The sequence below is a fragment of the Elephantulus edwardii genome, unplaced genomic scaffold (assembly GCF_000299155.1).
Source record: "Elephantulus edwardii isolate Elephantulus edwardi_28Jun2011 unplaced genomic scaffold, EleEdw1.0 scaffold00276, whole genome shotgun sequence".
Taxonomy (NCBI): Eukaryota; Metazoa; Chordata; class Mammalia; order Macroscelidea; family Macroscelididae; genus Elephantulus; species Elephantulus edwardii.
Window position 1 is genome coordinate 1,867,618 of NW_006400026.1, and position 14,795 is coordinate 1,882,412.

The 14,795-nt window shown below is 40.0% G+C and overlaps 1 protein-coding gene across 1 annotated transcript in view; it reads left to right on the forward strand.

Annotated features, from left to right (window-relative positions):
- The first annotated feature begins 1,967 nt into the window (after positions 1–1,967).
- LOC102847825 (epidermal growth factor receptor-like) overlaps positions 1,968–14,795 on the forward strand; it is a 91,202-nt gene continuing 78,374 nt past the window's right edge. The window contains exons 1-3 of the mRNA XM_006900195.1: positions 1,968–2,111; positions 3,768–3,951; positions 7,632–7,766. Coding sequence (XP_006900257.1) covers positions 2,031–2,111; positions 3,768–3,951; positions 7,632–7,766 — 400 coding nt within the window. The 5' untranslated portion in view covers positions 1,968–2,030. The remainder of the gene's footprint in view (positions 2,112–3,767; positions 3,952–7,631; positions 7,767–14,795) is intronic.

Consider the following 14,795-nt stretch of genomic DNA (forward strand, 5'->3'; position numbering starts at 1 on the left):
CTCATTTATTTTATAATAAAGACTCCTTGATCCACCTGATAACCTTGAGTATCTTAAATGAAAGGAACACTGTTTTCATCTTCTTTTGTTTGAAAGAACCCTCTTGAAACATACTCCAGTCCCAGAGTTGAGTCCTTATTGGTCACTTGGCCAGCTCTGCTGGCAGGGTCAGTGCTTTTGGCTGCCCTGACCACAAATGATGAGTTAGTCTGGAAGTGAGCGTGAGAGCGGCCCTCAGACCACAGGCTGGCAGGTCACACAGCAGATATCATTCCTAGTGGTGCCAGTGGAAAGGTCACGTGTTATTAATCAAAACCAAATGCCTATATTATTTAAGGGTCTTGGAATGGGGAAATTACATATGTGGCAGCCACCTGTTCCAACCACAGATGACAGTTAAAGCCATTCTTACTCCTCAGCAGAAGCTGGCTAGAGATTGTCTGGGTCAGCTCAGAGTTACAGTTGAGAAAATGATGGAATTCTTCTGCCTTTCATACAAGTAAATACAGACGCCCACATTTTTTACTTTCATAATATTCCCATGAGAGACGTCTCTCTACCACCAAATTTGAATGTGCACATAAGAAGGAAGAAATGGGGAATCCCCAGGACTCGAAGGCGGATGTGGCCATGGCTCTGTGTTTGCTGTTTGTGTAAATGCTTCAGATTGCTGGTGCCCTGTCTGAACATGCGTCTTGTATCTGCAGCAGCACCACCATGCCAAAGCAGACAGTCCTAGGATGGTCTTTAGAAGGATAATTCTTATGAGGAGAGAATAAAGACTCCTATAAAATAAAAATTATGTTTAGGAAGAGTTCCTGAGGAAAGTACCTGCCAGTTGAATACAACCTGTTTTCTTGCTCCACCACTTGGCTCCTAGTTTGGCAACATTGCCATACAGAGGGCGAACTTGGAGAAAGAACTTGGCCATGCCTGAACCTCACCTCCAGAGCCAGAGGCCACAATTCTTCAATCTTGTGATAATTTTGGTTCAAAGTAGAGTCCTTTAACAAATGCCCAGCTTCAAAGCCTTAAACCTCTTTGTTTTGTTGTACTTGCCTCGACTTGCCTTTCAAAGAGCATTTGGAAATAGGGTTTTCACATAACCCTCTCCTTTGATTTTTAAATATAGACAATCCAAGTGCACCTTTATAGTTAAGCTCTTCCCCCAACTGGAAATGTTTTCTTGGCTTAAGCATGCTGCCTTGAAACATTAGGGAGTTAAGAGAACCTTGGTCATGTCTTGACAGGTAATAGTATTAACGCACTCCACTATATGCTGGGTGAATTAACACCAAGTGTGAGCAAACAGGAAGACATGTTAAGTTCTCACCAGCTATATTTTAACTTGTATACTTTCATTTTTGTTGCTCTGAATATTTTATAATTGTTAATCCCTTCTCTTCCTCCTTAGATGCATTTGTTGTTTAGAATGATATTTTTCTTCTCCAGGAATTTGGGGTTTTTTCATTTATACCTTATCAGTGATTTTTAGATTGTCCACGATTGTGGTCAGAAAATATCCCTTGTGTATGTTGCATTTATAAATATTTCCTGGACATGTGATGTGATGTGCTTTCTGTAAAGGAAAAAAAAAGGAATTTTATATTTAGTTGAGCCTAATAATTGTATTATTAAAATGCCTATGATATTTATTTCTTTTTATCTGCTGCCACTTCGATAGACATCCTGCTTGAAAGGCTTTCAGCGTTTTCATCTGACTCTTCAGATTTTAGCGTGTTTTCTTTATGTACTTTGATGTCATATAATTCCATGCCTAACAGGGATCAGCTATGCCTTATTATAAATGGCACTATATGTGTTTTGCCCTGAAATATCCTTTCATCAGAGTGAATATGATAAGCCATTGAACTCACCAACTTAATTGAAGTCAGTTGGTTATTGCTGTATTTTCATGTTATGCTTTCTAACCTTCACTTTTCCCTCTTTTTTTTTCAGTTTGCCAAGGCACGAGTAACAAGCTCACACAACTGGGTACTTATGAAGATCACTTTTTGAGTCTTCAGAGGATGTTCAACAATTGTGAGGTGGTCCTTGGGAATCTGGAAATCACCTATGTACAAAAGAACTATGACCTCAGCTTCTTAAAGGTTAGTTCACAGAATGTAATTGTCCTGTGCAGACATGATAGGAGTTCACAGAAGTAGATAAAGGCCTTCATTTTGAGCACACATATTTTTGATATAACAATTACAAGTTCTTAGGGAGTGTAGATGAGAGTTTTATGAGGACACTTTACATGTTAGTGCCAGTTTATAGCTAGAAATGAATATTAAGAGAGAAGCAGTTTAATCTGTTGTTGCCATCATCTACAACTCATAGTGACCCTATGTACAAAAGCTCTAAACCTTTCCCTGTCCTGAGCCAGTCTGAGTCTGACACCTACCCTCATTGCCCCAGTTATTATGTCAACCCATCTCATTCGGAGTCTTACTCTTCTACACTGTCCCTCCACCTTTCCAAGCATGTTGTCCTTCTCTAAGGATTGATCCCTCCTGGCCACATGCCCCAAATATGTGAGACAGACCTTAAAAATCCTTGCCTCCGGAACAAACTAATAGCTGACTCTCCAGTAGGTTTTTCAAGGCTATAAATCACTCAGAAGGAGATTGCTGATCTTTCTCGCAGGGAGCTACTGGTGGATCTTGACAGTCAAAGAGACATTGACTTTGAGCTAGGAGCACAACTCCATTGGGTCTCAGCCCTAGAGTTCCCCCTGTATCATCACTGCTATTGTTAGGTGCTCTCAGTCTGGCTATGACTCATAGTGACCTTATGAACCATTCCATTTCCTGCTCTAAACTCACCATTTCTGATATGCTTGAGACCAGTGTCACAGTCAACTCCATCTTACTAGAGATTTTTGTTTCTTTTTCTGGTCATTCACTTTTTCCAACATAATGTCCTTTTCCAAGGAATTACCCCTTCTAACAACATACCCAAAAGTGTGTGAGATGAGTTTCACCCTCTTTTGCCTCTAAAGAGCACCCTGATTACATTTCCATTAAGGCAGACTTGTTCATTTTTTGGCACTTAATGGTTTATTCAGTACTCTTCTACAACACCACAATTCAAAAGCATAAGTTCTTCTCTAATCCTTATTGCCCAACTTTTAGATACTTAGGAATCAATTGAAAATACCATGGCTTGTATCATCATAGACACTTGATGTCAAAGTCTTTACCACTACATTGCTACATTACAAACTACCTTGTTAAAAAAAAAATACCCTTCTTTCTAGCATTTGCCAGTTTCTTGGTGTAAATCCCACCAAGACTAATTTCAGGCTCCAGAAAACATCATTTTACAAAATTCCCAAATATTTAACAACGAATCCCAGTGAACCAAGAGGCACTGGCTCTGTGGACTGCTGAGTCCCTAAGAGTTGTCCACTGTCTGGGTCTATTTGGCCTTCTTCTGCATGTCAATATTTTGAAAAAAGACTCAAAGACTGAAGAAATTAGTAAAGCACTTTCCTTTCCCTTTGCATATTTCCAACATCCAGGAAAATAACTGCCATTGCATTGCTTAAGAATGCACATTATCCTCTATGACTGCCAATGAACTTAAGAACAGAAGTGCAAGAATAACTATAAATCTTGACATCTCCTTTGTTCCAGGCTTGACCATCTTCCTAGTTTATGTTTTTAGCTGCTTATGTACAGTACATGTCAGTCAAGGGTCCTGCATCTCTTGGGACCCACTTATTTTTACTCAAAACACCATTTTCCCATTTTATCTCTTAGACAATCCAGGAGGTTGCTGGCTACGTACTTATTGCCCTCAACACGGTGGAGAGGATTCCCTTGGAAAATCTGCAGATTATCAGAGGAAATTTACTGTTTGAAAACACTTATGCCTTGGCTGTTCTGTCCAACTACGGTGTTAATAAAACTGGAGTAAAGGAGCTTCCCATGAGAAACTTACAGGGTGAGCAACAGGGGAGATTATAGGTGGAGGGTGCCTCTGATAGCACACCTTCTTGTCAGCATGTCGCATGTGTTTACTCCACTTTGATTCATCAAGTATGTATGTTTTGAGAGTCGATAGTGTGCAAGAAACAAGGTGGTTAAAGTTAACTGAGATCATGGGAGGTGATAGGATAGGATGGGAATGAAAAAATTAAGCTAGGTCTCCGTTCTTCTAGGGACATGGGAAAATATTCAGAGAGTTAGTGAGATGGGAAGGAAAGGCACTGGGGATCAAAAACAAAGCCCAGGCAAGAGGGAAACTTTATATGTGGAGACTGAATGGCTGCCATGATTGTGGCTTTTATCTCATGTATAAGGACCATGAATTGCACAGACAGAAGAAACCTAAAGCAAACTTCAAATTCACTGCTCTCAAATTAGAACCATCTCATAGCAGGAGAACCTCCAGGAGGTTTTTAGAGGCTGTAAATTAAACGAAGAGGAGATTGTGCATCTTTCTCCCACAGAGCCACTGTAGAATCTTAACTACCAGATATAAGTACTGCTTTTGGGTAGCTATGCAATCCCCTATGGACTGCCTACTAGAGAAGCACATTTGTTTCAAGAGCTCAAATTAGAAAGAAAAGAGTCCAGAGATGATGTGAATCTCTGCCCTCAAAGCCCTCCTCTTCCCTGTGCTGTGCAGTCCTAGTTCCAGGAGAACCTCTAGAGAAGAGAGTTTGCATGCAGAGGTGAGAGGATGCTCACAGACTGAATGGTGCTGTGATCCGGGACCCATGTCAGAAGACAATACCAGACCCAGCCAAATGCTCCCCTTTGTGTGACCTCATTGGTTTTCCATGCTGCAGGATTTCTCAGGAGACTTCACTCACCATGTTAACTGCTCAGGGCTCCTACGCATATGGTCTGGGCTTATGCTGACACTAATTTGCTTTATACATGTATTTGATGTAATGATCTATCACCCAGTCAGTCGCTCTGCTCTGCCCGTCTTGCATCACAGCTCGGTCCTAATGAGAGAGGCAGCATGTGGTGAGGAGCCTGGATTTTGGAGCCAGACTGTCTGGGTTCCAGCCCCAGCTGTCGCTCACCAGCCTGAGGCCCTGGAGCACATTTTTTTGACCTCTTGGTTACCTTGTTTCTGCTCTTAAAAAATGGAGATTATAGTGACAACATGCCTTCTGGGCTATTGAGGTAATGAAGTGATTTGATCAGGTAAAGTATACAGAAGCATTTCTTGTTTTATTGCTATTTTTGAGTGTGATTTTCTAAATCCTGATTATTTAGCATTATTAGTAATTAACTACCCCAAGGCCTTCCATCAGAAGGCATTCATGAAGGTTTGAAAGTAAGAATGCAGAAGTGACTATCCCTGGCCCCTGGGCTGAGCAGGAGAGGTGAGGACTCTTCCCCAGTGTCCTCCACTTTCTCACACAGCTGAATGAGGATACTGTGATAGGCTCCATCTTCAGTTCTTCATCCTCACACAACCTTGTTTGCCTCCGTACTGTTCTCCATGTTATACCTATACTTCTTGTGAGTTCAACCTCATCTCTCCTCAGTCTTTTGCAGCTACTTGTCTCTGGCTCTCCTATCAGTACTTCCCTGTTTCTTGACTGTCACTGCTGCCCTTACACCCTTGCCTGGCCGTCAGATCTCAATAGCCGTTTCCTTCACCATACTTCCTCCCTCCCACTCTTCCTTATTTCTCCACCATTGCTGGAGAAATAATAGTCTTCTCTTTCCACTCTCTGTGCTCTGTGTTGTGGGCATCTGTCTTCTTGCTGTACCTTCAACTCTGTGCTTTTCAAAGTGTGCCTGTTGCCTGTGAAATCACACTTTTTTTTTTGGGCAATGAGTGTTTGAGTTTTATTAAGGTACTTTATCAACACTTGCACCATAAAGCCACACCAATTTATCTTGGTCAAATGTAGTAGGAGTTAAAATAGTTTTTACAATTATAACTTCATCTTGTAACAACACTGCTCTATTTTTTTAAATTCATAATTATTTTTGGAGTTGTTGCTGTTGTTATATTTGGGTTTTTTTCTTTTTTTATTGCAATTTTAATGAAAGGTTATAAAGAACTTGGATTTCCATTCATTCGTTGTTGCAGATTTTCCTCCCTGTCCACCTCCCCCCCACCCAAGATTGCTTTTTTCCTTTGGAAAAAAGTTCTTTCATTGTTTCATAGTCGCCCTGCCTCCAGACCACACGACAGCATTTTTAACAAATGGTGTTGGCAAAATTGAAAAACCATCTGTAGAAAACTCAAACAAGACTCACACCACACACACACAAAAAAACCAATTCAAAGTTGGTCAAGGACCTAAAACTAAAATAAAGGACTATAAACTTCATTAGAGATCCCTAGAAGCACTAATCCACAAAATGAACAGTCTTCAAGCATCCTGAAAAACCTACAACCAGGAGAGGATAAAATAGATGAATGGGACCTTTTAAGAATCTAATCCCTATGCACATCCAAAAACTCCTCCAACAGGGTAAAGAGAGAAGCCATATCCTGGGGGAAAATATTTTATATTTTTGGTCTGATAAGGGACTTATATCTAGAATTTGTAGAATACTGTAGTGTCACAACAAGATAAAAGTAAAAAACTCACTTGCAAAATGGGCACAGAATATGAACAGATACTTTACCAAAGAAGGCATCCAGATGGTGAAGAAACACATGAAGAAATGTTCAAAATCCCTAGTTCTAAGAGAGATGAAAATCAAAACAACTATGAGATAACATCTCACACTAGTAAGAAATCTCACTTTTCCCAGGCGAGTCCTCCTTGTTCACAGGCTGTTTTGCACTTGTGAGATGCTTCTAGGATGCTCGGTTTTGCTAAGTGCAGCTCAGATTGAGATTTCTGTTCTTAAATTACCAACAGGCACCAGATTGTTGTGAGGAGCATCTGAAATGAGGGCTATAAGTCAGCAGAGTGCCCAGTCAGTGCCCAGAGTGCCCTGTCATTCTACCAGGTGCCCAGTCTTTCATGGGCACATGTATGTCTCCCCCCGTCTCTGACATTCCTTAGAAAAAAAGAAACCAGTTTAATACATCTATATGTACTTGCAGCCCTGATCTAAGTCCTCCAATAAATGTTTGTGCTTCACTGAACACATCACTGCACAGTTCCTAAATTGCTCATGCTTGAATTTTTATTTTTTCATCTTAGCCTTTTTATGTCCCCTCAGCCTTCCTTTGAAGTAAGTACCAAGTCTTTCACTTTGCCACAGGGCTTGCTCTGTGGTCTCTGTGGTCTCCTGGCAGTCACTAGTAGTGCCCTTGCCCTCACCACCCCTCATGTGCTGACCAGATTCCCATTCTCTGTGTCACGTTCCCCCATGAAAAGACTCCTGAGTAGGTGAGGTGACTCCCATCTTACCTGAGAACTTGGGACCAATATGTTCCACACTTCAGCCCCCAAGGGACTGCTCATATTCTGTCCACTTCACCCTTGATGCTGTGTCACCACCTGGAATACTCTTCTCTAGATATCTGAATTCTAATCACTGCTCAAGGCCTGACTGGAGAGAAATTGTCCTCTGTCTCCCACTTAGTCTCACAGTGCCAATGGTCAGGTCCCTTGCTTCTCTTCCAGTGAAATGTGCACAAAATGATGTAAAGTCTTCACCTGTCCTGACTGTGGTCCCTTTCTCTTATAGAGATCCTGAGTGGAGCTGTGCGATTCAGCAATAACCTTGTCCTCTGCAACACAGAGACCATCCAATGGAAGGACATCGTCAACAGTGATTTCATGAGCTCCATGTCACTGGACTTTGCTAACAACCCAGGCAGCTGTAAGTATCTACAAAGCTTCTCTCTGTGCCCTGTGCCTGTAGGAGCCTGAATGCACCTTGTGGGCAGGGGTAGAATGGAAGAACATATGTTTAAATGCCCTAGTTAAGTTTCATTACTATTTTCTAGTTGTTGAGAAGTTGTCTACAGGTCATGGCAACTTTAACTCCAGAGGTGTCAGAGAAAAGCTCTGCTTCCCAAGGTTTCAAAGTTTCATTTTTTGGAAATATATCACAAGGTATTTGTTCTAAAGTGGCCATGGGTGAATTCAAACTTTTAACCTTTCCTTACCAGCTGAATACATTCAACATTTGTCCCACTGAAAGACTGTGCTAACTTCAAAACAAAAAGTTTTGGAGTCAGTTCTAACGTATAGTGACCCTCCATCCATTTCTAAGACTGTAAATCTTGAGGTGAGGAGACTCCTCATCTCTCTCCTGTGAAGCCACAGGAGAATTTTGACAGTTGGAGAGATATAGACTTTTGACTAGCAGTGCAGCACACTAAAGACTACCCCAAGTGTCCTAATAGATTACTTTCCAACTTTATTATGGCATGTGCCATCTAGTCAGAACTGATTCAGAGCTGACCCTCCACTGGGTTTTCAGAGGCTGTAGATTGCATGGGAGAAGATTGCCCATCTTTCTCTCATGGAGCAGCTGGGAAATTCATATCAGTGTGGTTTTCTTTTGTTTGTTTGTTTCTTTGGGGGTTGACAGTGCAACTCCTTACCACTAGGCCACCAAAGCTCCCTGTTTGCCAACTCGAAGAATGATATATGAGGCAGAGTTAAAGTCTGTCATCTGTGGTGAGAAGGTTGATGGGAGTTATCTCTAGTTACATCACCACCTCCACCCCTCCCCCCACTCCTACCTTGTGCCTCTGGGAAGAGCACTGAGGACAGGTATGGCTCTGGGGCTTGCCCTGTCCTGAGTCATGTGGGCCAGATTTTGGTGTGTTTATTACTTGCTGCCAAGTCCCACAGTGGTCTGAGGCCTCCAGACACCTGGAGCTGAACTCTGCTCTCCTGAGGATGGGCATTGACACTTTCACTCAGAGCCTCCAGCAGTTAGACACAAGACACAGTAGGAGGTTTGTCCCATTTTCCTTGGTGTTTAATCACTCTTCCCTGCTCCTTCTGTCAGTAGACAGCTAATGGGAGGAAGAGTGCTGGTGCAGGTACCCAGTTGTGGGTAAAGATTGCCACACTCGTGCCATTGCCAGTGCTATGTGGCTTATATTTATCAAGTGACTCTGAACCTCAGTGGTTGTCTAGAATTTCAAAATAAAAAGTTATCATCGCTTCTTGATTCTGTTTTCCTACAATTCAGCAGTGGATGCATATTGGGGGTTTGGTCTTGGAAAGTGAGACAGAGTTTCAAAATCATTGCCTCCAAGGGGGTTAGTTTCACTCTTTCTGGGACACCTTGTTTATTCTCTTTGTGGTTTATGATATGTTCAGTATTCTTTTCCAGCACACAAATTAAAGACATCTATACTTCTTCTGTCATCCTTAGTCATTGTCCAGATCTCTGATGCATAGCAAATAATTGTAAAGACCATAGCCTGAGTCAGGCCTACCTTAGTCTCTAGCCTTCAGTACTCTGACACATTCAATCCCTCATGGAATATTTTCTTAATACAATTTGCCTTTTGATTTCCTGACTTCTGGTGCCAAGCATGTTGATTGTGGAATGAGCAAACTGAAATTGCTAACAATTTCAATCTCTTTACCATCTATCATGGTGATCTGACAGAGTATGGAAATTATTGAAAAATATCACACGCAAGCAAAATCCTGAAGATCATTCAAAAACGACTGGTACAGTAAGTAAATCAGAGAACTAACAGAAATACAAGTTGGGTTACAAGAGGCACAGGGAAATTTATAGCCAATGTTAGATGGATTTTAGCTGAAAGCAGAGAGTACCAGAGGAATGTTTATCTATGTTTCATTGACTATGTAAAGATATTTGACTGTTTGACTGTGTGGATCACAACAAATTGTGGCTAACCTTGAGAAGAATGGGAATCCCAGAACACATGATTTGCTCATGCAAAACCCATATTGGACTAGGAAGCAGTTGTCGGAACAGAGCAAGGAAACACTCCATGGTTCAAAATCAGAGAAGGAGTGCATCACGGATGCATTCTGCCTCCATACCTTTTCAATCTATATGTGGAACAGATTGTTCGGGAAGCTGGACTTTAAGAGGATAAATGTGGTATCAGGAGTGGAGGAAGACTCATCAGCAACCTGCGTTATTTTTGGAAAATAATGTATTCAAACTTTGTGAATAAACAAGTATAATAAAAAAATCTACTAACAATATGCCACAAATTATGGCATTTATTAGATGGAGTGGCATACACTTCCAAAATAGCTTGCCTCCAGAAACTCTAGGAACTTAGAGAAAAGGTGAAAGTTTTTCATGTTCAAGACTTTTGTTCATAGGGTCGCTATGAGACATCTACAACTCGACAATACTTAGCAACAACAACAGGACATTTACTAAGCATCCAAAATCTTTTAAAGTGGATGTAGAAGTGAATGAATAACTGTGAGGAAAGGTATTGCCTGTTTCTGCGGAAAGTTAAATAAATGTTTGTTTTACAAATGAAAACAAACAAACCCCTCCACCCTCTCCGCCGTTATACAGATGACACAATCTTTTTCTATAACTGAGAAAGACCTGAAGCATTTTCTGCAGAAGGTCAAGGACTGTAGTCTTCAATATGGATTGAAGCTTAGTATCTGGAAGACAAAGATTCTCACCACTGGACCAACTGGCAGCACCATGATAATAAAGTAGATTTCCTCAATTATATGCAAAGGTTCTTGACTGTGTGGATAACAGCAAATTATTGCTAACATTGAGAAGAATGGGAATTCCAGAACACTTATTGTGATGATGCAAAACCTGTAACTAGACAAAGATGCTGTTGTCTAACTAAAGCAAGAGCTGAACTGCATGACTTAAAATTAGAATGTGTGTTAGGATTGTATCATTTCTCCTTACGTATTCAATCTGTATACTGAGAGAATCACTCAAGAAGCTAAATTTTGAAGAAAGTGGCATCAGGATCAGAGGAAGTCTCATCAACAAATTGCATTAGACAGATGACACTACTTGGCTTGCAGAGAGTATAGAACACTTGAAACACTTGTTCTGCAGAAGATCAAAGACTATAGCCTTCAATGTGGGTTATGTCTCAACATCAAGAGAACAAAAATCTTCACCACTGTGTTAGTAGGCAACATCATGATTGATGGAGAAAAGAAGAAATTGTCAAAGATTTGATTTTACTTGGATTTACAATCAACAGCCTTGGCACCAGCAGTCAAGAAATCAAAAGACATATTATAGTGTGAAAGTCTGCACTCAAGGATCTCCTCAAAGGACTGAAGAGCAGTGATAATCAGTTTAAACACTAAAGTGCAACGATACAAACTGTGGTCTTTCAGATACTTGCTATGCATCTGAAAGTTGGACAGTGACTAAAGATGAAAGAAGATTTTAGACCTTTGAATTTTGTTTCTGGAGGAGTACTGAATATCCCAGAGATTGCCAAAGAACAAACAAATATGTCTTAGAAGAAGTGCTCCTTAGAGTGAAAGTTCATGCAACTTAATTTGACTATATTTTTAGAAGGGACCAGTCTTTGGAGATAACATTTTGGGAAAAGTGGAGGGCTGACAAAAGAGTGAAAGAAAGACTCTCAAGGAAATGGACTGACGCAATAACTTCCGCTTGAGTTTGACAAAGATCGGGAGGATGGTACAGGCTGGGTTCAGGTTCATAGGGTCACTATAAGTTGTAGTTGACTCAGTGCCACATAACAAACAACAATCTGACGGGCAATGAGGAAGTGAAATTGTGCACATTTAAGAAAGACCTGACACTCATTTAAAATTTATACGTTTGTATACATGGGTTTAAATGAGAAGATAAACTTAAATTCATTACTTCTTCCAAGGATAAACATTTGGAGAATTAAATACATAATAAAGTATTGAATATAATTAAATGCTAAAAAATACCTAAAGACAGATACTTACAACTTTAGCTTCAAGGAAAACAAAAGATGTTCTGGAAGAAAACTGTGGGAGGAAAAGTTAATAACAAGCAGAATATTACATCCTGTTGCCTTGAAAAGGGTTAATAACACGATTTACCAAAACCTCTGGGAAACAGCCAAAGCAGTAATAAGAGATCTATTTATAGCAGTAATCAAACACATTAAAACACCAGAAAAAAAAAGGACCATTGACTCTCTAACCCAATATCTCCAAAAAAATTTAAAAAGAACAACAAGAAAACCCAACAACCTCAAAAAAAATTGAAATTGTAAAAATTAGTGCAGAAATAAAAGAAATAGAAAACAGAACTATATATAAAAGGACAAAATAAAAGAGGCATCATGATTGCCTTTGGCTAAAAATCACATTCATTTTGACATTTAGATCCCTAGGTTTCAGGGATGTGGAGAATCCACTGTGCTCATGCCCTGCTTGTGAGGAGATACATGTTGGTAGTGTGTGTTAAGACCCATGGGCCACCACCCCCAGGACCATGAGAGGGAGCTTCTAGAGGTCCCAGAGGACGAAACAGCACAGTAGGTGGGACCATAAGGGTAGTATCAAAATGCTTCTTACAAGAGTATTTATTGAAGCCTTATTTATAAAAATATTAAAATATAGGCAAATCATGTGTATATCCATAATACATTTATAAAATGGACTATAATATTAGACTAACTCACTCATTACTGTTGAGTTGAACTACCTCAAACCTGACCTTAAAGTCTTTGGAGGCTGTAAATCACACTGGTGAGGGCACCGGGGAGGGGGATTACCCACTTTTCTCCTGCAGAGCAACAAGTGGATTCAAACCACGTGAGAGAGGCACAACCACCTACAGATTACATCATCAGAGATCACTTTAAAATAGAAAAACAATCATGTTGAGTAGAAGGATAATTAAAGGCATGGCATGATTATCACATTTCATTAGGATTAGTTTGTTTGATTTTTCTAGGTTTTATTGGTTGGGGTTTTTTTTGGTTTTTTTTTCATCTTTATTCTTTTTTAGTTTTTTTTAATTTAGGTTGTTTATTTTTCATTTCAATGAACATCTACAGAGATTTTGGGATTCCATTCATTCATTGTTGCACCCTTCTCCCCGCACAAACCCCTCCCCCCTCCCCCCATTTGCTTTTTTTTTAAAAAAAATCTGTTGTTCTGGATTTTTTGTAAAGTTATAATAGAATGCATAATGTAATACCAGTTCTTAGAAACACATATATGTCTGTACTGATTACCTAGAGATAATTCTTTTTTATTTGTGGTTTTATCTATTATTCCTATTTTATATAATGTATCTACATTCTTTTTTATGGTAAGAAGTTAAGAATAGAAGTAAATGCAGACTTTAGACTAATATATTTATTTCCTCCTTTTGGGGAAAGATACTATTAACTATTATTGTTGTAAATACTCCTTCATTTATAAATATGTTATACAGATAGTTGAAATTTGAAAAAATATAGACACATTGGGTAATTAATAAGCATAACTCCAAGACAACTGCTTGCTTTATAAATGTATTGTGCATGCTCTTCCCTCCCTCTGCCTCTCACCCCGATCACAATCTTCACAGTCTGAAGGCACACCCTCTGCCTTCGCATTCCATACTTCAGGCCCACCTGCAGCTAATGCCTTTCCCCACCTCCTGTAGTGGCTACAGAAGTCTTCATCAGACACATTAGCTGGTGTCCTGGTTCAGCAAGCATTTCACAGATTGTCTACTCATTCTTCTGTTAGAAATCTGACTTCCCATGCATCTTCACAGCAAATGCTATCTGCAAGATTGATTTTGATTTAATAAATTCGATGGCTCACCTATGCTATGTAAATATTGCACTCTGACTGCTGAGTTTTAAATCCCGATAAAAATGAGACAGAGCTCATGACATTACAAGCCTTTTTTGCTATAATTTGTAACTGATCAATTTTTAAAACTCCAGAAATTAATGTATTTACAGTCATTTACAGACACATTCCCAGCTGGCATTTACAGACATATTCCCAGCTGGCAGATTTAACAGCTGAGGTTTTTATTAATCAGTCATATGATTCATGTTATCCATCTTTTCACCCTTTGTAAGGCACTCCGTGTCTTTGCTTGGTACAGAAGTGTAATTTACAAAGACTACAGTTAAACTAGAGAGCTCTGAAAACCTAGTGGATAAGAAGTTGTCCTGCCAACACAAAGGCAGGAGATTTGAACTCACCAACTCCTCTGAGGGAGAAAGACAGGCAGTCTCCTCTCCTGTGATTTATGACCTCTGAAAACCCCTGGAGGATCAGCTCTGAGTCAGTTCCAACTTGACACCACAAAACAACAATGAAATTGTCAAGTCGAGATTTATCTTCAGCCTCAGCTCTTCCTAGACACCAAATACTAAGCACAGCAAGAATGTAGTAATTGTCTGCCAGAGACTCAGCCACCTCTGACACTCTTTCCACTATTGTGAAACATTGGGATGTTCACCAAATCCCCCAAGCTTAAGTCCTAGTTTATGACAAGCCAATCATTTCTTCCTGCCTCAGTTTCTAATGCTGAAATAAATATAAGATTACTTCCCTCATTACTGTTTCCCCTCATGTTGTTGTTGTGTACTGTAGAGTTGGAACCGACCCATAGCTGACCATCCAGTGGGTTTTCAGAGGCAGTTAATCGCACAGAAGGAGATTACCCATCCTTCTCCTGCGGAATAGCTGGTGGCCTCAAACAGTGTACTTTTGGAACTGCAGTGCAGCTCCTTGCCACTAGGCCACCAGAGCTCCTTCCCCTCATAGGCAACTTTTAAATCATCTTGAAAACTAAGCAGCAAACAGACTGAAAATGAGAAATTGAAATAGCAGTCCTTGTTTCTAGAATGTTCATTTGCATAGGCAATTAGGAATGGAGGAATCAATTTCCTTTGCCTCATTCCCTTTCTCTCAGGTAGAAATGTAACTGTTACTT